General features: G+C 43.2%; 2 protein-coding genes across 2 annotated transcripts in view; one reads left to right on the top strand and one right to left on the bottom strand.

Annotated features, from left to right (window-relative positions):
- The window catches only part of SPAG1 (sperm associated antigen 1), a 39809-nt gene extending 24254 nt beyond the window's left edge, over positions 1-15555 (top strand). The window contains exons 14-19 of the mRNA XM_048508211.1: positions 7574-7749; positions 9051-9192; positions 9545-9671; positions 11911-12075; positions 13150-13527; positions 13673-15555. Coding sequence (XP_048364168.1) covers positions 7574-7749; positions 9051-9192; positions 9545-9671; positions 11911-12075; positions 13150-13527; positions 13673-13804 — 1120 coding nt within the window. The 3' untranslated portion in view covers positions 13805-15555. The remainder of the gene's footprint in view (positions 1-7573; positions 7750-9050; positions 9193-9544; positions 9672-11910; positions 12076-13149; positions 13528-13672) is intronic.
- A 5857-nt stretch (positions 15556-21412) lies between these two features.
- The window catches only part of RNF19A (ring finger protein 19A, RBR E3 ubiquitin protein ligase), a 43757-nt gene continuing 39862 nt past the window's right edge, over positions 21413-25307 (bottom strand). The window contains 2 exon segments of the mRNA XM_048507772.1: positions 21413-23088; positions 23091-23647. Coding sequence (XP_048363729.1) covers positions 22949-23088; positions 23091-23647 — 697 coding nt within the window. The 3' untranslated portion in view covers positions 21413-22948.

Here is a 25307-nt window from a genome sequence, read left to right as displayed (position 1 = left end):
AAAAAGTTGATGCTATTTAGTCTCCTGCTTCTGTTGTTATTTATAATCTGCTTTTCTCGCTGGGACTCCTGCAGATTACTCTGTTTAAACTGGTTATACTAGTTAAGTGGTTTCAAAAAAATCTGAGGGAAAATGTTTGTTTATAAAATCAGCACAGTTTTCAAACTATGTAATTGGTTCTCATCAGATGGAACTCACTCCCTGCTGCCACGGTGTTTAATTTCTGTCGTGTGTGATGATTATATATGAATTCCACAAGCAGCTTCTTGATCTTCAACCTATTTCAATCTACATCTATTTTAATGTACACTTTAAATTTTGTAAAATGTAACCACAGATTTGAAAAATTTTAGGACTTTTATGAGAAACTTACATTTGAGGTTTGAGTTGTGCTTTAGACTTTGGGAACAAACCACATATGCTCCACTTCAGTTTTACCGGATGTTTATCACATTGTGACATACATAACCTAATATACAATCATTTGTGCATTTTGCTGCCATGTACTGACTTTTTAACTTGCAGCATTGTAGCAAGCTATGCAGAACTGTGGCTAATATACTCAAACAGATGTGCCATTTTTTAAAACCAAATTCTAGAGTTTTACTGGTATGTTAGATCCAAAAGCACTTTGAACAGAAGGGTATGTTTGGGATCCAACCCCATAATTTTGCTTTAACCCAATGTAGGTTAAGTCTCTGAGCGTTTGAAGCGTAACTAGTTTGTATTAACAGTTGACTAAATCCCAAGAGTGTTTTACTGGGCAGCGTTTGTTTGTTTTTTACAGTGGAAGTAGTTCAACAGTAGCATCGGCTGCCTCGAGAGATCGTAAACTCCCCCTCACTGGCACTCTTCAACAGCAGTTTGTCAGGGATTCTCTAGGCCAGTGGTGGCGAACCTATGGCACTCCAGATGTTCATGGACTACAATTCAAGGGCTGATGGGAATTGTAGTCCATGAACATCTGGAGTGCCATAGGTTCGCCACCATGGCTCTAGGCTGACCCTGCATTGAGCAGGGGAGGGGGTTGGATTAGATGACCTGTATGGCCCTTTCCAATTCTGTAATTCTGTGGGTCCTATCAAGGTCTACCTTCTTAGACCAACTTTCTTAGCAGAATTCTGAAACAACAGATGCTCCCTCAGACATTGACCAACAGTAAGTTCGCTGGTGGAGAACTTCCTCCCAAACCTCTTCTTTAAGCATTTTTTCCTCCTTTGGAGTCAAAGATTATCTTTTGTGTTTTAAAAGTCTCATGAAGTGTTGGTCTGGTTGGTTTGATTATTAGAGAGACATGCAGTATTGATGCCCGTTGCTTTTTGAAAAGTGCATGATGCCTTAAGATATTAAAGTAAATGGACAACATTTTTCTTTAACATTTGTTATGAGAAGGGATACCTTGTATCTGAGTTTTGCCACATCATATGGAATCAGGTAACTTCTGTCACGTGAAATAGCCTGAAACTATACTCTGTCTCACCAAAAGAAATAAGTAGAATTGTGGATTTATCTGCCGCCACTCCCTCTCCCTCCAACCATCCCCCTGCCCCAAACACGAAGCTGGGCCCAGTGGGGAGCAGTGGCTGTCCTGTCAGACCAGTCATCAGGTCTCCCAAGCCCGCCCTCCCAGCTCCCCAAACACCAAGCCGGATCTGGTGGGACAGCGGTGGCTGCCCTGCCAGACCCAGCACCAGCCCTCCAAAGTCCTCCCCTCCCACCCCCCCACCCCCAAACACCAAGCCGGGCCTGCCTGCCTCCTCTCCCAGCTCACCTTTTGATCTCCCGCCTGCTCATAGTCCTTTGGGACTATTTTCTACTGTGGAAGCATGCACTTCCACCTCACCACTACTGACTGCTCTTGGTTCTTTTTGTGAGACAGAGTATAACACGGCACACACACTTTTGGTGCTTTTGATTGTATGCTTGCATACAGACACTTTCAAATTTGTCTTCTGCTTGCTTGCTTGCTTGCTTGCTCAGTACTTTAAGGTTGCTTTTGTTTGTTAAATTCTAAATACTTTGACCTTTCCCCCCCTCTCTAGGCCTTTTTTATGCTTTTTGCTTCACTGCTTATTCCTGCTTCCTTCCTGACAATCGATCTCCTTGTTTCAGCCGCTTCTTCTTCCTCCTTTCTGGTAATTCATTTTCAGCTTGCAAAGTATTTGTTTCTGAAGTATGTGGAACAGAACTGAAGTATATGAATCCTGGGGCTCGGGAAAAATCTTCTTTTAGGGGCTGATGAGAGTTGGTTTCCTGTAGTATCATGACCAAATTCCTGTAAACCCTTCTGGTGAAATCATCCCAGCAATGCAAAATGAATGGGGAATTTCAATATCTTTGTGATGACTCATGCATCACCAAGTGTTACTCCACTAACGTATGTTTAAATGAATCATATGAGTTGGGGTGACTGATGTGGTTTCTTCCTTACTAAATTAAATTAAACTGACTCGGATGGCATTGCTTGGCTAATACTTGGAGTGGGTAAAGGGTGGTTGGCTGCTGCTGTATCGACCTGCACTGTAGAAAAAGAAAGCTTTTTGGTTGATTATCTGGCCTGTGACATATCTCTGTCCAACTCTTGTCTTCTTAGAAAAAGATTACGGAATTGGTGTTCAATATTGTACCCTCCAGGGCAATTCTGTGTTTGAGATTTAGCGGAGTTGTACTACTGAGTCTGTGGCCTCAGTTGGTGATTAGGGTTGCCAGCTCTGGGTTGGGAAATCCCTAGAGATTTTGGGTTGGAGGCGGAGATGAGGAGAGTTTGGGGAAGGGGGACTTCGGTGGGGTATTATGCCAAAGAGTCTACCTTCTAATCTAAAGCATCCAGTTTCTCCAAGTGAACTGATCTCTCGCCTGGAGTTCAGTTGTAATAGGGCAGGGGTAGGGAACCTGCGGCTCTCCAGATGTTCAGGAACTACAATTCCCATCAGCCTCTGTCAGCATGGCCAGTGAAAGCCATGCTGGTAGAAACTGATAGAATTGTAGTTCAGGCTTTGAACATCTCGAGAGTCAGCAGGTTCCCTACCCCTGTAATAGGGGGATATCTCCAGCCATCACTGGATATTGGCAACTCTATTGCGAGTTGACTAAGAAGTTTTACACGGTTGATCTTGTGAGGAAAATATAGTGTGGTTCTCTTTTGATCCTCCTGTATTCAATATATTCTTGTAATTACTCCATATGAGATTGTGCAAAGTTCTTATATGGGTTTCAGATGGTATTCAGATTATACAAGTTGGGTTTCTCTTTGGGTTGGAGCCAGCCAACTTAAAAAATTCAGTCTCACCTGCTTCTCCTCCTTACCAGAGCCCCCATCCTACATGGCTTGTGTCCAACCATATCTCGTGATCCTCAGCAAGGCCTTTTTAAGTGGGCAGAGGGGATCCCCTTGACCTATTTTCACCAGTTGAAGAGCTGGCTGGATTCAACTCTTTGTGATCAACTGAGGATCCACTTTGTGCCTATACCTCAGGAGAGATTGGACTTGGAACTGTACATTTTCTTCACTGTGTGGATAAATAATAATTTATAACTGAGAAATCCCACATTTACTTGAATCCGGAATCAAGGCATGTACTCATAAGAGTTAGGAAGTGAATGCAGGTGTGCTACTGAAATCTAGACTAAACTGAAGTAGTAATGTTCTTCAGGTCCTGGAGCATGAGGAAAATAATAATCTCAGGTGACTGGAAAACTGAATCTGTGACAAAAAGCATTGGCCCGTCTTGGAAATGTGTCAAATCGGTGCTTAAAATGTTTTCCATAGAGCACAATTAAGTGTGATTAGTTAAATCCTGAATTTGGATTTTGTATACCTAAAACAAAAACTCTGCCAATGCCTTATGAGATGAACTTGGAGCTGTCTTGTAACAGATTGGAAGCATAGTTGCTTCTTCCCTGAAAGGTTTTCCAAAGCAGAAACCTTACTGTACATTGGAAACAATGCATTAAGGTGGAATACTGTGCAAGAGATTCTTCAGAATATCATAGCTGTATTTCCTTTCACTAGGTAACCAGTAAATAGAGACCTGTTGTTGTGACATGGCTGCATTCCAATGTCATGATGAACCACTGATATTGTGAGACTCTTGGGCTGACAAACTCATTCGTTTTTAGAGCCAGATATGACATAAAAGTGACTTGAGGGGGTGGGCTGCCTCGGTTGGCCCCAGAACAGCACTCCTCCTAGGGGTCCTGGACTAGTGAGCCTGGAGCAGGGTGGGGTAGCTGTCGAGAGGGCTTATCAAGTCTGTGAGCCAGCTGAAGCAACCCCCCTTTCTCCCACTGGGCTCGCCAGGCTCGATTGGGAGGTGGGGGGGAAGGCATTTGCCTCAGCTGGCTTGTGGGCCTAACAAGCCCCCTCAAGGGACCAGAATTGCAGCCCCTCGACCACATAAGAGCTTATAAGAACATAAGAACAAGCCAACTGGATCAGACCAAAGTGCATCTAGTCCAGCTCTCTGCTGCTACTTCGCAGTGGCTCCACTGGGTGCCTTTGGGAGCTTCACATGTGGGATGTGAACGCACTTGGCCTTCTAGGCTGTTGCTCCCGGATCACCTGGTCTGTTAAAGACATTTGCAATCTCAGATCAAAGAGGATCAAGATTGGTAGACATAAATCAGGCTATCCTCCATAAAGCTATCCAAGCCCCTTTTAAAGCTATCCAGGTTAGTGGCCATCACCACCTCCTGTGGCAGCATATTCCAAACACCAATCACACCTTGCGTGAAGAAGTGTTTCCTTTTATTAGTCCTAATTCTTCCCCCCAGCATTTTCAATGAATGCCTCCCTGGTTCTAGTATTGTGAGAAAGAGAGAAAAATTTCTCTCTGTCAACATTTTCTACCCCATGCATAATTTTGTAGACTTCAATCATATCCCCCCTCAGCCGCCTCCTCTCCAAACTAAATTGCATACTTGACACCTCTGCTCTAGTTCCTCCCTAGTTCAGTAAGCTCATTATAGCCTACCACACAAGGTGACTGTTAAGATAAAATGCAGGAGCAGAGTACTGTAAGCTGCTTGGGGTCACCACTGGAGAGAAAAGTAGTGTTTAAACATCATGCTTGGATTAAGCATTGAATGCAGTTTACCGAACAAACTGGTTTGCTGCTTGGTGCTGAATTGGGATTCTCAGCCACGTGCCTGGCTCATTAGGTACAATTTGCCCTCACTATGGTTTGTCATGAAACCTGAGTGCAGAAATCCTAGGCCCCTTCCGCACACACAAAATAATGCGTTTTCAAACCACTTTCACAACTGTTTGCAAGTGGATTTTGCCATTCCGCACATCTTCAAAGAGCACTGAAAGCAGTTTGAAAGTGCATTATTCTGCATGTGCGGAATGAGCCCTAGTTTGTTCAGCAGCAACAGCCCTCTTCATCTGTCCCAAGAGAAAAGAACAAGCCTGCCGCTCCAGCTTCCTCAGGGCACTGTCTCCTTCCTTCTGCCTTCTTTCTATGCCCTGCCTTTTTTCTGGTGGCAGCTCACCAGGCAGGAATGTACTTCAGTTTGAAAAGGCACACAATTTAAACGTGGCTAATTATAGCCCAGACCACACTTGCAAACTTCCTTCTGACCCAAACTTCAAACTATGATTTAGTGCTGTGTTTAATTTTTTAAAAATGTTGCTTCAGATGTAGCACTGACTTTAGTTACTATTTACATCCAGACTTGGATGGGAGAGGATAATATTGACCTGAGATGGGAAGAGTAACCCCAGCAGCACTGGCTTGCCCAAGGGATTTTCATGATCAAGAAAACTCAGGGGCAAGAGCTAGATTTGAGTCCAGTAGCATCTTTTAACGGACTTTGATGATCAAGAAAACTCAGAGGCAAGAGCAAGATTTGAGTTCAGTAGCATCTTAGACATCAACTAAGGTGTTCAAGGTGTTTCAAGAGTTTAAAACTCTTTCATCAGATATAATACTCAAATCTAGCTCTTTTGGTGCAGAACAACAGGACTACCCCCTGAAACTATATCACAGAGGCAAGATATCTTGTTTAAATGAATGTGGTTTCATCAAAAACAGCTAATGAAATGAACAGAGGCAGCATTTCTTATATTTCTTCCTACAATAGCTTTGCCCCCGATCCCGGTCCTATAACACCTTCTGGTCTCTGGTGAAGCTCCGTACTGCGGCTTCCTTTTCCTTCTTTATAGTCTCCATAGCCTTGTTAGGTGTGGTCACCTAGGAATGATGATTCTCAGTAGCACTCAGGAATTTGCTGGGTTATACTGACTTGGGGTTCAGGCCCACACCTCTCCATCCTTTATTATGACAGCTGAATTACTAAAAAGTAGTAGTAATCCCTAGTAGGGCATCTCCAGATAGCTGTGTGAGCCTTTGGCCTCAGATGTTACGGACTACGTTTATCAGCCCCTGCCAGCACGGTTTCCCATTGGCCATGCTGGCAGGGGCTGATGGGAATTGTAGTCCGTAACATCTGGAGTGCCAAAGGTTCGCCACCACGGTCCTATAGCTTGGTCATAATCATGGAATTAGTTGTCAACATGTTGGAAGCTGGAATAAAGGTCACTTGACCGTGCCAGCCCTAATCCTCCTCAGAGTTCTTCCACGTTGGCATTCAGAGTGCACCAGTGCACCAGCACCAGACCTGAAGAGATACAAAATTCAGTTTGGCCTTTGTGCACTTTGCTGGACTGGAAAACTATGTTTAAAAAAAAAACTTGGAAGAAAATATATTTTTTATCACAGCATTGTTCGGATGATCTTTTTCACATGCCTGGAAAAGAACTTACGCCTTATTTTTTAATTAAAAGAAATATCTCCATCATCCCATTTCACTGCATTTACAGCGAAATGCCCTGGTATCATTCTTGATGCCAACAAATTGAGATTTTTCTATGGGGGGGGGGGGAAGGGGGAAGGACAACATTGTAGTACATATAAGCAGCACGTGTTTTTCTTTACTCTCTTAATTAGCATTTAAAGATTTCTCCCAAACAATTTAGGAGAGCAGTTAGTTGTTTCAGGGCAGATGACCTCAGTGGAACACCTAATCCATTCCAGAAATTAGCAGTACCAAAGGATTGAAGTATTACCATATTTTGAAGCAGTACTGTGTTTTTTTTTAAGCATAGTATTACATGATTCTTAGGCACTACACTTGTGCCCTAAAAATAAAATGGAGGGCAGAGTACCACAACATTAGCCTGACAGCAACATTTGTGTGATATAATCCACATCTGATACGAAAGGGAAACCATAGCTAACAATGGTCAAAAAATGGATTACCCCGTGATGTGTGGAATCTCTGCTGCAAATGCAAATTGAGGAACATTCGCACCTGCAGCGCAGCCACCACAGAAAATCCTCTGTGTGCGTAATCAGCTGTAAGAGTGTAAATGTGACCTTTTTTTTTTGACGAATGGGATAGGCATTTAATAAAGGGCCATAACAGGCCTTTAAAAACTCGGAACTGCTGTTTTAAATTAAGCCTTGTTATTTTAATTTGTCTTCTTTGAGAATGATGACATAAATAATTGATTGAGGATATTTTAAAAGATGTGATTCATTCCTTTGGAAAAACGTGTTTTTCTTTCTAGGATAACAAGAACGTTAATAGACCAAGATGGTGCAAGTTGGAGAGAGAAGCTGTCCCCGATACCAGTTGTTCCTGTTTCGGCTCAGTTACACCAGTGGGATGGAGAAAACTTTGTGTCACAGACAAACCAGTACAAATCGACTACTAAGCACGAAGATCAAAAACCACAGATTTCTAGTATGTTTAATGAATCTATGAGTATTTCAGTAGCATGGCAGACAAACTATTTCTTTAAAAATGATTTAGGCTCATTATTAATATAAATAATATTAATGGCCTAATCCAGATGGGGCCGAACCATTTGCAGAGGCAGTGTGGGCTAAACTGCCATGTTTGTCCCCTCCGCCAGCACAGGGGTACCTAGGCCAGCTGCCGGCCTCCCCTCAGCTCTGCAGTGGTGAAACCCTAAAGTCTGGGCTGTTGCGGAGCTGTGCTGACATCCCAATCTGGTGCTGGCATGGGGAGGGGTGGGCAGGGGCTTTCCTGAGCGTTTCCACCCCAGGTTTGTGGCTAGTTGCACCATGGGCCTGGGCCTGGACTTACACCATTCTTGTGAGTCCGTTCAGCCCTTCAGTTCAGGGGTGGCCGGCAGAAGGGCTTTCTGGTGGTGGTGGGGTTTGGGGCTTTTTCTTTCTCCCCATGCTGCCAGAAAACCCTGTGGAGGTGGTGGGGTGGCACCGCAATGCGTTCCATGACCATCAGGGCCTCTGGATTGGGCTGAAAGAGAACCATGGTTCATAGTGGTTAGAGTGCCAGATTAGGATCGGGCATTTGAATCCTGACTCTGCCGTGGGAATCACTGGGTAGCCTTAGGCCGGCTGCACTCTCTCAATCTAATCTATTTCACAAGGATTGTTGTGAGAATAAAATATAGAGGAAAACAATATAGAGGAAACCACTTTGGGTCCGCTTTCTGGAGAAAGGTGGGATATTGGACATTATCTGCAGAGGTGTTTCCATGCAATTTCTTGAGTATGTGTGCATGTGCCATGGAATATTTAAGCATTCCATCCTCTGGAACTGCTTGTAACCCCCTGTTCCTCTAAAAGCCATTGCAAAAGTCAGGAGACTTTCTGGAGATCGCTAGCAGAAACCAGGGAGCTTCATTCAGTAGTAAAAATTAGGTTAACTTCATTGTGTACAGAGAAACCCTTGAATGGGTCATATATGTTATTTGGAACTAAACAGTGTAGTGATAAAATATTTTTCATATTCCACTAAGTAAGATCCCCAGTTTCCAGTTTTAATCTTGGCTTACAGTAGAAAACTATTTGCATGTCCACTGCTAATGCAATTCATTGTATGGATTGTTCTATTCAAAAATGTGACCGTGTGAAGAAAGATTCTCCAAGGAATGAAAAGACATCTACTCCTGGAATTTCGTTCTTGCTTTCTCAAAGCTACAGAAGCAGTGCAAGAATTTATTTTCTGTGCCAGGTTGCTGATAGTTAATCCCTTTTATCCATTTTGGGGAACAGGTAAAAAAGCAGGAGAGATGTTCAAAACTCTTAAGAATAAAGGGAATGAACTTGTGAAGAAGGGTAAATATGAAGAAGCATTGTCAAAGTACAATGAATGTATGGAATTAAATCCTGAGGAATGTACCATCTACACTAACAGGTAAGTTGGGATCTGCAACTATGCCTGCTTTGCATGCTATCCTGTCTTGTTTAAAAAAATAATAATTGGAGCCTGCAAATTATATTTAAGACTACTGTTGGTTGTGAGCAAGAGCTACTTCATAGTGGGGTATGAAAAGATAAATGATTTCTTCCGCAGCAGAGGTCTATGCCCCTGTAGGTTTTTCCCCATTCCGTTGAACAATGGGGCTGATTGATCCCATTTAAGATCCTCTGTGGGGATCAAATTAGCATGACCTCATATGCACAAAAAGGCAGTGGGAGAGTCTGTTTTAGGATCCTGCAAGTGTCTGTGTTCTTATGCAGCTCTGTTTTTGACTATTCTGTCTTAGAGCCCTCTGTTACTTGAAGCTGTCTCGGTACGAAGAGGCCAGAAAGGACTGTGATTATGTTCTTAGCCTGGATGACTCCAACATAAAAGCTTTGTATAGGAGGGCTGTAGCATACAAAGGACTACAGGTAAGGAAAGACCACAGCCATTAACTTGCAGGTGTTCAGTTTAATAGCAATAATACAGGGTATGGGATGTAAGAGCAATATGAGAAACCTTAATCATAAACATTAAGTACAATTTACTGATGAGGGTTATGTCCCTGTTACTTGAAGATACAAATCATAAACATTAAGTGCAATTTACTGATGAGGGTTATGTTCCTTTGCTTGAAAGTTAATGGTGGTTTGAAAGTACCCAACATGGGGTTTGGATGCCAACCAAGTGGGTCAGTTGGGGAATATCAGGGTCGGCAGAAGCAGTTAACCACCTGCCCCGTCCTCCATATGGCAAAGAGCTCTGACAGCAGATGAGCACTCCAAATGTAGGTGTTCAAAAAAGGTGTCACTAAGTGGCAAGACCAGAAGTGGTTAACAGGCCCTGTGACACCTGCAAATTCTCCCAGAAGTCTTCGAAGCCTCACAGAAGCTGGAAGAAAAAGGGTCGGGGCCATGGTGGGAGGAAACTGTAGCTGGGAGATTAACCGGACTGGCTGCTTTTGAAGAGGGAGTTTGGCAGCAAGAACCTGGAGTTCATGAGAAGCCATGCCAAGTAGAAAAGAAAGTGGGAGTTAAGACAGCCACCCCAGACTGGAGGCCCTGCAAAGGGCTTGGTGAGGAAAGACTTGTGTCTCGCTAGTCTTCATCCCAGACTACTTTCTTGTGATACCTGGTAGTCATTTGAGAGAAAAATTGGAAGTAGGCTATTTTGGACAACATCTTCAGCATGTGCTTGTGAACGTGATTGCTGAGATTTCACATAGTCCTGATCTGAGGTATTGCTTGAAAAACAAGTACCCCCCCCCCAAAAAAAAACCCCAAACCAAATGCATTTATACCAAATTACAGCAGTTGTATTCCGCCTTTCTTTTTCTGCTAGGGTGCTATTTTATTTTATAATTACGTGATTGCAGCAAGTCCAGGGTCTTCTAGTGAGTGAGATCCCACAGTGCTGTTTAACCAGTCACATTTGCCTACTGCAGTGTTGACACTGATGGTGAATAAAGCCACAGCCTTGTGGGAGGGAGGGAAGGAGGGAGAAGATGGGGCTTCCTGAGGCATTTTTTGTCTTGCTGGACCAGATTCCCTGCCTGTCCTCAACAGTGCAAGTTGATAAAGAGTGCGTCTTCACATTACCCGAGCAATGCAAGGCATCTGTAGCTAACCCTGGGGTAAATCCATTTTTGTGTGTGTCTCTCTCTCTTCCCACGCACTCATCAGACATGCCACTCATCTGCAGAGCAGCCCTCAATGAGCCCCTTGGTGGTGGGAGGGGAATTTCAACTCCCCTTTCCCTGTTGGCCTGCTTTGCCTGCTCTCCCCTCCTCCTGTCTGCCCTCTGGCATTTGTGGCAGCTCCCGTGGCCCCCTCCTGCCTGCTGACACATGCAACAATGACTCCAGCTCTCTTTCTTGCTTGCCCATCCGGCTTAGGTGGCAGCAACAGCTGCTGTTCTTCCATCCTCCCCAAGCCACCCTGTAAGGGAGCGCTCCATTATGTTGGATATAACCACAGATAGGTTGAATTTTTGTGCAAAATTTGGAACAGGGCCTGCAGCAGAAAACCCCATATCTGACCTGGCCCTGTTCTCTGTGTCGGTCTGCATGGGGGCAAGTTCAGCACTAGATATAGGCTACGCTTCCCACATGAAATAATATTCAGAATTATCTGTTTTTACCATGTACTTAATGTCAGTCAGGAGAAGAGCTGAGGGAGTAAAAATCATATGGCTGCTCTGTGTTCTGCACTGGATCCCTGCTGAATCCTGTCTCTGTGTAAACAGCTGCTCCAGCCTTTGTTGTGTTTCACTTTCCATTCTGCTGCATTCCCAGGCAGGTACTGTGAGGATGCTCAGTAAACCACCCTCCATGTGTCCCAGGGACCTGAGCTGTGTACCATATCTTTATAGGATTTCAGGGTCCTTGCAGAGGAGACCAATAGGCATTGTTTTGTTCCTGACAGCCTGATGCCTGGGAAGGAGTTCCATCTCGCCCCACTCTAATGGATTTCTAAAAATGCAGGAATTTCCTTGCAGGATCATATCACAAGTTCAGCACTGTTAATCAGGAGAGATGCATTAAAGAAGTCATCTCAGTCCCAGTTCTTAGCACCAAAGTCCTGCTTTCACACAGTTCTCTGCGTATTTTTGAAGACAGTGAGATTTCCAACTCATTCAATTTTTGATGACCAACGATTTTCTAACTTTCAGAACTACAAAGCTAGTATTGATGATCTGAATAAAGTTCTTCTAAAAGATCCAAATATTGATGAAGCAAAGAAGGAGCTACAGGAAACAACCCAGCTGCTTAAAATGAAGAAAGAAGGTACAGACAACAGCCAGCAAAAGCAGAGGAAAAAAATTGAAATCCAAGAGGTATTCCTTGCTTTTGTTTTGTTTTAAACCTGCCTGGCTCTGAAAACCTCACTACGCTGAAGTTTTTTAAAGTACTCTGAACTGGGATAATAGATGCCAAATTCTATTTGACAACTTACTCAGCTTCCAAGTTGCCAGATCTGGGAGTTGTTGATGTGGTACTTCAGGGATCCCTTTTGGACAAATCAGTGCAGAGTTATAAATTCAGCAACCTGCATCTTGGTGGAGGGGTCTGCAACCTCCGGCTCTCCAGATGTTCATGGACTACAATTCCCATCAGCCCCTGCCAGCATGGCCAGTTGGTTGCAGATGCCTGGTTGCAGACGCCTGGCAGAACTTCTGAATTTAGTGCTCTATTAAGAAAATCTTTTTTGGTATTGTTACAGTACTGAAGTATCAGCTTATTTACTATCCCATTCTATATATAATGTTTCATATGGTATCCAGGCTCCTGCATTTGGACTGGTAAAAGTCAATCTTCTCTGGATATGCTCTGGAACAATATGGTATTTATGGCCAAAATCTCCAAATAGGGCACCCCAAATTATGGTAACATCTTAAGTTATGTCATGGCTGAGTAGCAATGTGAATCAGCCCAAAGGAAATAAAACCATGGAGTAACTTGAGACATTTCTGTGGTTGGATCTTTACACACAATATGTATACATAGGCTTGACTAGGTTCACATACATCTAAGTATAGAATCTACTGATGGAATGGGAAAATAGAGAGCCTGGACTTGGTCCAGAGAAAGAATTTCAGCAGAATGTTTTTGTGCCTGTTATTGGGCAGGAAGTTCTTGGTACATGATGGAAGTTGAGAGTAGAATCCCTGATCAGCTGTAGGACAGGGTGGGTGCTGAGTGTAAGGCCCTATGCAGTGAGTAGTGTTTCTTCCTCTGTGGCTCCCCGCGTAGTATTAAATCGGGGCCCAGTTTCCTACTGTGCCTTCTTACACAGTCCTTTCATTAGGGATTGTGCAGGACAAATTCTCACAGATGATGTTCACTGTTATGAAATGTTCAGTGTTGCATACATGTATCTAACAATGGATTTGTGGTTGTTCCCGGTGAAGGTGGACGAGTGTGAAGAAGAGGAAATCCAGACCTGTGCTTCACAGAACACTGCAGTTAACAACCACAGGTCAAAAAAGGGAGAGCTTGAAACTACAGTGCCACTGAAAACCCCAGAAAAGCTGATAATTTCTAAGCCGTCAAATGCCTATGAGTTTGGCCAGATGATAAATGCTGTGAATGCCAGTAGAGACATCACTGCCTGTGCAGAACTCTTAACACTTATTGAACCCAAAGATTTGCCAATGCTGCTAAGCAACAAACTTGAAGGAGACAATTTCCTATTACTTATCCAAGCCCTGCAATCTGACACGTTTTGCCAAGATGCTGGGCGGGTTTATCAGCACCTCCTCTACCTGAGCAAAGCTGAAAGGTTTAAGGTGAGCAACTATTTCTTCAGTGGGACGTCTTTCTGAAGATGTTATCAGTAAAAAGTTAAAGAAATACTTGTGAATGCTAGCAGTTACTAAAAAATGCTATTGATAAGTGCCGACATCACAAAAATATTTCTTGTTTCCTTTTCAGCTGGTGCTGAGACTTCTTAACAAGAACGCCGTGGAGCAGGTTCAGCAGCTGTTTGAATCTCTTTCCAGAGAGCAAAATGAACAGTTTTCTTTACACGATCTGGAGAGCCTTAAAAGAGACTTTGAACTTTAAAACGACTTCGTTTCGGAACCGCCTCTTGCATGCATTCCCACGATGCCTGTAGGATGGGCATATAAACTATGCAGATCTGCATGGGGTAAAGTCAGTTTCACTTGGACGGCTGAGTGTGCTGCAATTTTTTTTGTACAGTTCATGCACATTGAAAATCTGTTATGGTAGCATTTATTTTTATCTTACAGAGTACACGTGCATGTTTTTATACTTTATGGGCTGTCATTCACAGTGAGGAAAAATGAATGATTGAATAGATAAGAACCTGAGTTTATTTGAGGGAAGGAGCATGTGAACATCAGGATGGTGCAGGAGATGATTCCATTCCCAGTGAAGTGAACAGCCCTTAACAATGTAGCTCCTATGCATACACTGATCTAATAATCACAATATTCTCAACTACATTAAAATGTATTGAGGAGGCCATATATGGCCACTTGTTTAATAATATGTTTTTGGTCACACAGCTTTGTTCTTATGATACAGAAGAACCTTCAGAAAAAGTTGCTTCTCAGAAACCACTTTTAATATGCAATTCTGTGGGAAAAATTCTCTTGGAGAAGCCCCATCGGCATGAATGAGCATTCGGTGTTGTTTTAATTTTACTGATAACTTCTGTGAAAACCCAGTCCCAGGGCATTGTGCACCTAGGCTTCACTTTTTGTTTCTTGACAGGTCACATGATTACTGTGTGCATCTAGCTATGGTGCAGACGAATCCACCCTCTTCTGTCTGTCACCAGTGCATTGATGTGATCACTCACATCCAGCCCATGTTGGGTACACTACTAGGTCATCTTTACAGGACAACACTGACTCCTTTATTCTTATCTTGTATCAGTACTGCTAACTGAAATATATGCAGTAATGTGTTTGAGAGGTCTGAATATGTATAGCTACATCAGCCTTTTGGGGAACAGTAGTGTACCAGGCCTAAATGGTGCCCGGAGGCATGATCACCTCCCCATGCCCCCCCCCAGCTCTCCACCCACCCCACTTACAGGAGCCAGCAGGGAGGCTGGGGGAGGGCAAGGCTCAGGGGGGAGGCAGCTTGGATGGGTGCCATGGTGGCAGGTTGATTCCTGGACTAGTCTGTGCTGCAGTGCCCACCTGGGCTGCTCATGGCAGCACCCTGGCCTCCCTGCAAACCGGCTTCTGCTCTCCCCAGGCCCTGGGGTGGGTAAGAGCTGGCTGGCAGGGAGGGTGGGGTGCTGCAGTAGGTGGCCCAGGCAGATGCCACGGCTGATGAGCCCCACCCCTTAGGGCCTGGGGAGGGCAGGAGCCGGCCTGCAGGGACGCCAGGAGGGGGGTGGGACTTGGCGGCAATGACCCAGGGACATGGGATACCTTTAGCAGTACACTACTGTTGGGTAATGGTTGATAGTTGGGCCTGTGCTACAGCCAGCTACATGAAAAGTCTATTTTAGTTGTACAAAGATCCTTTTCTGCTGCCTGTGCAGTTCTGGTGAACAGTGGCGTTAAGAAGCAGAACAGACTCTGTGTAGTTAAATGTTTTGAAGCAATAGAACATTTTAAAACAAACTGGAAAATAGTAATTTATTAGTGTGCATATCACATTGTATTATGGCAGGAGTTGCTCAGGTATTTGCACAATTTTGAAGGTGGTATAATTTATCAGTGGCTATTTTTTCTTTAACAAATAAGAATAAAAATGTTATGTTTTATTTAAGTTAAGAGCTTACCTATTTGTAGTTCTTTTCTTATTTAAAAATAAAGATATGTGGCATATTATGTGCATTATTCATTAGTTTGGGAAAGTTCCTTTGGTGAGTTGCCTAATACATTGTTTAGTCAATTTTATATAGTTTTGTCAGTGTATTAAATTAACTCATTTTGGGATGTTCTGGCACATGTCAGTTCAGCTCAAAGGCTCATTCCACACATGCAGAATAATGCACTTTCAAACTGCTTTCAGTGCTCTTTGAAGCTGTGTGGAATAGCAAAATCCACTTGCAAACAGTTGTGAAAGTGGTTTGAAAACACATTATTTTGCTTGTGCGGAAGGGGTCAAAGTCTTCATTAGTTCTGATCACTGATGTACATTTAACAGACTGTTCACCTGTGCTTCAGCTGCTCACGTTTGATCATGTGGAAGTGCTTTTTTGCTTATCACGTTGCTATTTCCTTATACAAACCCAATGCTACCGTTACGTTCCTGTCTGCTGTTTGTCACACTGTACACAAAATATTTATTCTTCATAGTTAATGATTTACAGTTATGAACAGTCAAATTAAATGCCTATCCTTAAAAAAAGGTGGATTACAGAGTACACTGTTAGAAAAAATTATAATCGCACCATATAGAACACTGAATAGATAATACAGTAGGACTAGGAATCTATATACTAAAGGCAAAGTCAGCCAGATCTGAAGATATTCAAATCCAGTGACTGGACCTGTGAACAAGCAAGAGAATGCTTTCCACAAACCTGAAAAAGACGCTAGGTTTGCAGAAAAATATAAAATCTTAAAAAATACATTGGAGGGTTTAAAAAATAAAAAATGATTAAAAGATCCCCTGTAACTTTAAGCAACCAGTTCCCGCAGTAACCATTACTTAGCAACCAGAGCATTCTAGGGAGTGTTTCTGTGAGTAAAAAGGAAGGGGGGTAGGTTCCTTTCCAGGCCTCTTGGTCTTTGACAATAGCTGGTGTTGCCAGCTACAAGTTGGAAATTCCTGGATTTTGTGGTGGAGTCTGAGGAGGATGTGGTTTGGGGAGGGCAGAGACCTCAGCTGAGTATAATGCCATAGCGTTAACCTTCCAAAGCAGTCATTTTCTCCAGGTGAACTATGGTTGCCAACCTCAAGGTGGGAGCTGGGGATCACCCAGAATTACAGCTGCTCTCCAGATGACAATGTGAAGAGCCAATTTCCTAGGCCAGCCTAGTGCCAGAAATGCAGACTGTGGGATTACAGACATTTAGACAATACTTACTCCCCATATGAAGTCACCCTTTTTGGACTATCCTGTCTCACTACAGATCAATTGCACGATCCTGATATCATTAAACTTCAAGTTAAGCCTGATGTGGCTTAGCAGCAACGAACAGTAGTCCAATCGGTTCGGCGTTTTCCTTCTAGGCATCCTGTCTTGTTGGCTGTATAACTCTGTCAATGGCTGAGAATGCTGATCACTTAAAAACAGACCAGTCTGGAGAATGTTCTATAAAAATGCTTTAAAAAACAAAAACCTTCAAATGCTGTTGTGAAAGTGTTCAAATAGGGTTATTTATACAATGACTTTGTACTGGCCCTAAGACTTGGTCACCTAGTAGTAAAGCTTGTTGCCTCCTAGTCAAGAGGGAAGAAAATACAAAATGAAAGAAGAAAAATGAAGGCACATGCTCTCTTTTTGGAAAGGCTCCTTAAAGTGAAAAAGCCACATGACTAATATGGTTTGTGAGAATGGCTGCTGATGTATGGATAAAATGAAGCAAGAAATATTAATCACCAGGAGAGCACCAGCAGATATACACTTGCTCAATAAAACATCAGCCCTGCTACAACTTGTTACATTGATCAGGAGCAGCAGCAGGTCAGATACCGTAATAATGTCTACTGTGAGAAAAGCTACCTGCAATTAGCATCTAGGCTGTGGCCCCGAGATTTTTAAAATCTCCTCCTGAAGAGACAAAATAGTGTTTTATGTTGCAAAATTGCTGCATTAAGTGCAGGAATTAATGTTATACAGACACATGTGGCAAATGTATGGTCCACAGGACAGATCATTTATCAGAGAGATGGAAGGGTGGGACATTCCTAGAGCTTTGAGAAGGATTCTTGGGGAGGGTGCTCAGTGTGGATGTGATACCAGGGAGTCTACTAGAGAACTGAGCTCGAGTCTTGAGTCCAGTTGTAATTCTGGAGTATCTCTAGGCCTCACCTGGAGGTGGACCAGCTTTGAGCAGCTTCACACATGTCCCAGGGAATAGTGAAGGCAGTGTGACTAGCCTGAGCTCTTCAACAATAAAAATAATAGTAAGTAGCTGCTTGATTCATCAAAAAATATGCATTGGGCTTGAACACTAAAAAAGAAAAATCTTGGAAACAGCTGCTTGATATTTAGCAGTTAGTGGTGTGCTAGGATCTGGGACATCCTCAGTTGAATTACCACCTTTCCCTGACATCTCACTGTGTGATGTTGGGTTTAGTCACTGTTTCACAGTCAACTTTCCCCACAGTTTTGTTGAGAGGATAATGTGGAAGCAGAGCAAAGTTGCTATGGGGAGGGGGGGGGGGCAGTTCAATGTCCAGATGTTACATCTGAGGTACAAGAAAATTCAAGTGTCCCAGACTCCATCTTGCTTTATACCTGCTTCAAACCCTTTTCTAAACCACCATGGATGCTGCTGTCTCAAGGAGACATCCAGACCAACTCCCTTGGTGAAATACCCCAAAGGAGCAGCTGTGCTCTCCATTAAGGTGTAATCCAGTCATCGTTTTATCCAGTCAATGATTTTAGAGACAGAAGGGAAAGTGTTGAAATTAAATGAGGAATATTCCAAGGAAGCTGTGAGGTTCTAAAGAGCAGTGCAAATAAACCCCAGATCACACTTCTCTACCATTTCCGAAGGGTATTTCCATAATTGCAGTTTTAATGGTGTAATTCTGAAAAACAGGCAAGGGAAATGCTGAGCTTTCATCATTGCCAGAAAGAAGCTCAAGCACAGGGTGCTTCAAAGGCAAATCCACAACTACTTGGCAGTTAGGTGGGGGTGGAGTCCGAAGATGGCTGGTCAGTTTTCTGCTGTGGTAGTGGCTTCTTTCCTAGCTGTAGACCTGTAGTCACATAAAGGCATGAGTGAGCAAATAACATCAGAGACTGTTCAAAATAAAATTGACCTCTATACTTTATGCAAGCTTGTGGAGAGAGGCCCTTTGATACGCTATCATAGTTCATCGAACCATTTTGATAACAGGTGATTTACAGGAAAAGCCCTGCTAATCAGACCAGAATTGCTGAGTATCTTATTGGCAACAGGGTCCAACAGCTTTTCCCTGGGTGTCTAAAGGGCAGGAAGGTAACAGCCTTCACCAGCTGCGCCTCAGTATGTGGCAGTTTCTCTCTGGAAGTTAGATAGCATGGCTAATAGCCGTGGGTAGGTATATCAGCAGTGAACTTGTACAATGTCCTTTCAAAAGGGGTCCAAGTCAGTAGCTACATGCTGTGGCAGCATGTTTCTTATTCATTATGCCCTGCGTGATGTCCACCCTGAATTCACTGCAGATGCCTTCCCATCCCATTAATCAGGATCATTCCCATTCTAGAATGCATGTTTTCACAAGCAAAACCACTCAAACAATATTCACTTGATTCAAATTTGAGGAGGACTCTGCAACCTGCGTCTCTCCAGATGTTCATGGACTACAATTCCCATCAGCCCCTGCCACAGCCATGCTGTCCCAGGGGGCCTGATGGGAAGAGATCCATCTGGAAAACCTCAGAGAACTGCTGTAGAACCTAATGGATTCTTGAATACTTCCTGAAATATCTGACAGAGGAATAATACATTAGCAATACACAGAAAAGCAAAAAGTAGGAATTTCTAAAATGTTAGAAACAGCGTACCTTGCTTTTGGCCACCAGTCAATGTAACATTTCTTAGTGGTACTTCTTTTCTCCGATAATTTTATTAATCACAACACGTTTACTTGGCGGGACTTAAAGCATTTGTAGGTAGTATTTGTACCAATTAAAAATACAAGGGTTTTTTTTGCAAAAATGTAAAAAAATGATAAATTTAAAAAGATGAAAAATACTGTACAATGTTATCGTTTTAGTGTTGGCTTACATTTGCTGTACATTCGCAAGCTGCCTTGAACCATAAGTAAAAGCAAGGTATAAATGTTTTAATGAACAAACAGCCCTCTGTAAATAGTGCAGCGATCATCCTACTACAGCTGTCAACTTTTCTAAAAGGCCCTATATTTTCATGCCTTAATAGATTTCTATTTTCAAAATTTATTTTTTCATACCACATTTTTGGGCTACTATCCAGGTGTTCCGTGCACTTAATGGCAAACATTCCATTCAAGGGCCGGGAGGCTTCCTATGAAGACTGGTTTACCGTTTACATACACAATATTTCACACTCCCATTTCATCATCCTCACAATAATCAATAAGAGTAATTCTAGTGACAAATGCTTAAGGATAGAATTCCATACATTAGACCATATAAACAACAGATGTGTCATGGAAGCCTCAGAGCAGACCTACATGACACGTTATTTTAATTGAAACTGGAAAACCTAGAGGACAGGTTTTATTAGTCAAATTGTCCAAAAGGGCAGGTGTAATTTAGCAACATCGCTCACCATATGCCATTAATCTATTATATAGTGCAATTGAGGGGGGGGGGGCTGTGGAGGTGGCACACCCTCACATGCTGGCACAAGGGGCAAATACACTGGTGGGAGAGGCACTAAAGCCAGTGGGAAGGGTGCTGTGCAGCTCTGTGGGGCCTAAATACAGAAGCTGCTGCTGTGACAGCACTCATCTTGAACAGGAGCCCTCGCGGAAGGTGGCGGGAGCGTTCCGGGGGTGTTTCCAAGGGTGGAACTGACTAAAGTCAGCTTTGACCTTTCAGCCTGTGAAAGTCCCCTTGGACTGGTGTGGGCTTCAGACCAAAACTGAAAGTGTGCAACCAGCTCTTCTGGCTGCACAGGGGCTTTACAAGCGGCTTGGGATTTTTAAGTTGTTCATGCTTCCGGCACCACCACAAACTCCTGAGTACTCCAGCACTTATACATTTTAGAGTATTTTTACTTAATGAAACCAACTTTATGGAAGACTAGTCTGGCAGAAAAAGAAGTCAGGAACAGTAGGAAATAGTTTAATAATAGTTAAAATTATTTTTTTGAAGTATCATCCTTTGAAAAGGGTGTTTTAAGAAGTAGTATTGGATTTATATCTCCCTTTTCTGTCCTGTTACAAACTCCTTTCAGTAGTATTGTCAAAGGCTTTCACGGCTAGATTCAACAGTGTGTAACAGACTTCTCTCTCTGATACACCTCTGAAGATACCAATACAAGATACCAGAAGCAGAGAACATTGAGGAACAATGTCTACTAGACCACGGCCACACAGCCCGGAAACCCCACTACAACCAGTCCTTTCAGTAGCATCATAATGATTCTCTGAAGATGCCAGCCACAGATGCAGGAGAAACATCAGGAGAAAATGCTACTAGAACACGGCCATACAGCCCGGAAACCACACAACACCCCAAACTCCTTTCCCTCCCTCCCCCCACCAACAAACACCCTGTGAGGTGGGTGGGGCACAAGAAGAGCTGAACAACCTTGACTAGCCCAAAGAGTCACTTACATAGCTGGCATGTGTTGGAGTGCACAAGCTAATCTAGTTCACCAGATAAGCTTCCACAGCTCAAGTGGCAGAGTGGGGAATCAAACCGGTTTTCCAGATTGGGAGTGCATGTACTCTTAGCCCTACACTGCACGCTGGCTCGTTGGTTGAGACCTAATCAAGAATGGACCAGCAGACAGCAAAACTTGGGATAATGAAAGCCTCTGAGAATTACTTGTACAATCAATTGAGCTCTTCCTTCAATAGACAAAGGGTATGTCAAATATTACTCAGACATTTATTTCAGGTATGCAGTTTACACACGTCATTGAGCAAAATGAAACAGCAAATATACAAATATTGTAACAAGTATTATCAAATAACATCTCTGGCACTAGTGTTATAAGCTTAGATTGAGAACTGGTGAAGGAAAGAAAAGCACTGCAGCTCTGGCAAGTTCTATACAAAAATCAAAAAAACTTTTCAGTATTGCTTTCATAATGGCTATAGCGTACAAAATGCTACAAACAATATTGGAGACTGTTATGTGAAGATCCGCCTCTCTCTTTCTCTTGGAAAAGGGGAGAGGGCACGCTTCATTATGAATTGTATAGCAGGCATCTAACAGTGCAGGCGCCTGAGCTAGCTTCATTCAGCTGAACATCTTCCATAAGCAAGAGGAGGGAGAAGCCCCCCCACCCGCAAAAGCCAGTGATTTTTTTTAAGCCCATCTGCTGTGTTTGTGCAAGCTCTGCACTGTGCTTTATTTCTGTGCATGTGACTTGCAAAGGGAGGTGAGAAAAAGTTATCTGTGAAAAGCCTGAGTGAGTCTTTGGTAGGCTAATATTTCAGTATTATGATACCCATTAATCTACCATAGTCAGTTGATTTTCTGTAGTTTTCCTCCAGATTCCAAAGAGGTGGCCAAGAGGAGGACATTCTGGAAAACTGGACCGTGAAATGATCAACAGACCAGGCACTTTAAGACCCCCAGTCTTCTCCAAAGGCACCGAGAATTAAACAGCATAACTGATGTCCCCTGGTAAATGGTGACTGTATCAGCTTCTCTACAATGATTACAAATTAAAATGATTTAAGTCTTACAAAACTTTATACAGCATATCATTGCCTTATCTGCTGCTGTCAGTTGCAAATATAATTCATTCCCCCTGCTCTTCTGATAAGGAGACGTCACCTTGCTACCTACCATACATCAAGTACCATTTTTTTATTTAAAGTTATGATAAATGCCATAACCTTGCTCAAAGATTGTGTCTCAGCATTAACAGATTACATTCCACTTCAGACAGACAGTTTGCTCCAATGCAAATAATAATAGTTACATCTTTTCCCAGGTAGAAGGCAAAATTGATTATTACTAAAACTTATTTGGCATGGCTGCTGCAGCTCCTTCAGGTATGTACTATTCACTATAGCATGATGTTAAATCACAGCTGTGCTCCTGAAAGTCCACTGGGAGACGTGTTACATGAACATTCTAAGAAACAGTAACTTCTTTGATAAATGCTAGCTAGTTATCATTCGCCTCCAAGTACATTAACACAGATCTTCGGTAGCAAGTTGCTTGAGAAGTCATAAAAAGATCCACATTGTAATGCACTTGTTAAAACCTTCATGTCACTTCACATAGCTCTGAAACCAAGTTCCACACAAAACACTCCATCTTTGTGGAGACATATAAAATGTACATTGCATTGAAGTCTTGCTTCTGCTGGCCACATGAAAAAATTACCCGGCCAGCTACCAGGCAAGGGTTCATTAGTGGTACATAAACTTCTGCAGCATTTAACAGGTTTAAATCTCAGTCTGAATTGCAGTGTTTAACTCCACAGCATGCTGTGAATGATTGTTGTTTGTTTCTTTCAGTGTTTCACTAGTACCCATGTCTGCATTGCTGGAAGTCCCGTTATAAACACATTCTTCAGCAATGTAACCAACTCAGCACAATGAAACCTCTGAGTTAGAATGGCGGAACCCGGAGTCAAAGGATTGCCACTTTGGTGTGGAGAGTTTTCTAAGCGGTCATTTTCGACCTCTGGAAGAATGCAAACGGTAGTAAAGCGAGTATGGTAATCACTGGAGCCGTGGCTACATGAAGTTTTCATACTCTCCATATCAGAGCAACTAAACTCAGAAAAATGACTGGAGTGGGAATCAGCTACAGAAGGGATACTGTCACTGAGAGAAGGAGAGTCAAATTCACTGGAGTTTGTGCTTCGTTGTTCCAATAACTGAGCATCCATGTCCTCTCGGGTCTCATTTATCTTCATGCTACCTTTTTTTCTTAGTTTACCTTTACATTTTTTCCCTGCTGTTGCATCTTTGCACCACTTGGTGGTGCTAGATTTGCTTTCCGACAAGCAGGTTGACGAACAACCAGAATTACCATGGCACGCGGTCCCACCATCCTCAACACTGCTGCTTCCACTGTGGTGTCTGAACTTCATGGGCTTTGATTCGATGTCTACTTGCACCTCCATGCTGCTGCCCTCTCTAGACAGAATTGGGGGGGGGGGTGAAGAAAAATGAAAGTTATGAATTGGTCTTGGCTAATTGCAAAGATGATCAAAGCAGTTTAGAACAAAACTAACAGATGGTGTCGAAAAAGGAGCACAAACTGCTGACTTCTCAAGCCACACTTGGCTGGAATGCATCTTTTTCTGACCGTAACTGGTATGACAACCTCTACTGCCCTCAGGCAGTTCTTAGGGAGTGGAGCTGCTGCCATCATCATGCCAAGTGGGTGAGGAAAACCAAGAGGGGCCACTGCTACAGGCAGCTGAAGAGAAGTGAAAGTTGTTGCTGCCGTCTCCACTGCTGTGTGAGTAAGGCAGGCGGGCTGGTGAGTTCAATTCCCCCCTCCCCAATGAGTGTTGTGGGTGACTGTATGTATATGTAAAATGGAAGGGAATGCTGGGCCAAGCCACTGGACAACAGGTACATTCCTCACCCTGCCCCCTCCACACCATCAGCATGGGAAGAAAAGAACCTCTTCACACAGAAATGCAATGGCCAAATTCTGCTGCTGCTGCTGCTGCTGCTGCTGCTGCTGCTGCTGCTGCTGCTGCTGGTAGTCCTCCCAGTGTCATACCCTTTTCACAGAAACAACCAAGAAGATGTGTGGAAGAATCTGCCAGATCTTCCTGGTTCTTCTTTATGTTGAATGCTCCTTGGGTCCTGATGCTTGCTGCCCCTTCCCTCCCCCCCTTTCCGATTTTCTGTTAGCGTAGGAGAATTGTATTTAAGTGCCACTTGTGTCACAACCATTATTCCTACACTGGTAAACAGCGATCTTTGTAAATAGCCTAGATGGCTATTAGCAAGACTTTCCCTTTTTCTATAGCTGCACCTGCCACAGGAGACAAAATGGTGGGCGCAACTTTACGAAAAGGGAAGTCTTGCTAATAGCTGTCCAGGGCAAGATAAATGATCTTTTTACAAAAATCAATATTTACCAGTGCAGGTAATGTCGTTACAGGCTGTCAGCGAGCGCCATCTGATTCTCAGACCCTATTTGTTTCCACTGCTCCACTTACGCCTAAGGACACAGGACTGCACTTCATTCTTTATGCTGAACGGAGTATAATGGCAGGCTATCTGGCTCTACATCATTCTAGGCCAGTAGTAGAATCTACATGAGCCAAGGCAGAGCAATGGTGCTAGGCCAGATTGACGAACTCCTCTTCTGCTGCTGCCTCCACAGATGCAATGACCCCTCTAGCTATGACCCCTCCCAGCTCCTCACCACTCACTGGATGCACTGCAAAAATGGCAGAGGAATGGAAGAGAGTTGCTGGACAGCACATCAATAGAAGACACTTGTGTACATTAATGGAAACAACATGGCGGTGCTATCTAGTCTCTGGGTCCTGGAAAATGACCACTCTTGTAGGTGCTGACATTGAGCATGGGCTTCCCAATCTTGCCTAGGTGTGAACAGTTGTTACTTGTCATAAGCAGCCTGGCAAGTGGCTATTTGCAAACTTGACCATAACGAAGATCTATCAATGCAAAGTAACAGATGTGAAGTTGACTACTGGACGAATGTTAGTGCAGTAAAATGGCAAATGAGGGGAATATCATAGTTTGTAAATTAAAAAGAACCACAAATTAAAAAGAACTGCAAATATGCTTGTTGCTCTTGAAGCAGTTG

Source organism: Sphaerodactylus townsendi, linkage group LG09 (assembly GCF_021028975.2).
Source record: "Sphaerodactylus townsendi isolate TG3544 linkage group LG09, MPM_Stown_v2.3, whole genome shotgun sequence".
Taxonomy (NCBI): Eukaryota; Metazoa; Chordata; class Lepidosauria; order Squamata; family Sphaerodactylidae; genus Sphaerodactylus; species Sphaerodactylus townsendi.
Note: the sequence above shows the minus strand (reverse complement) of the source record. Positions and strands in the feature narration are given on the sequence as shown.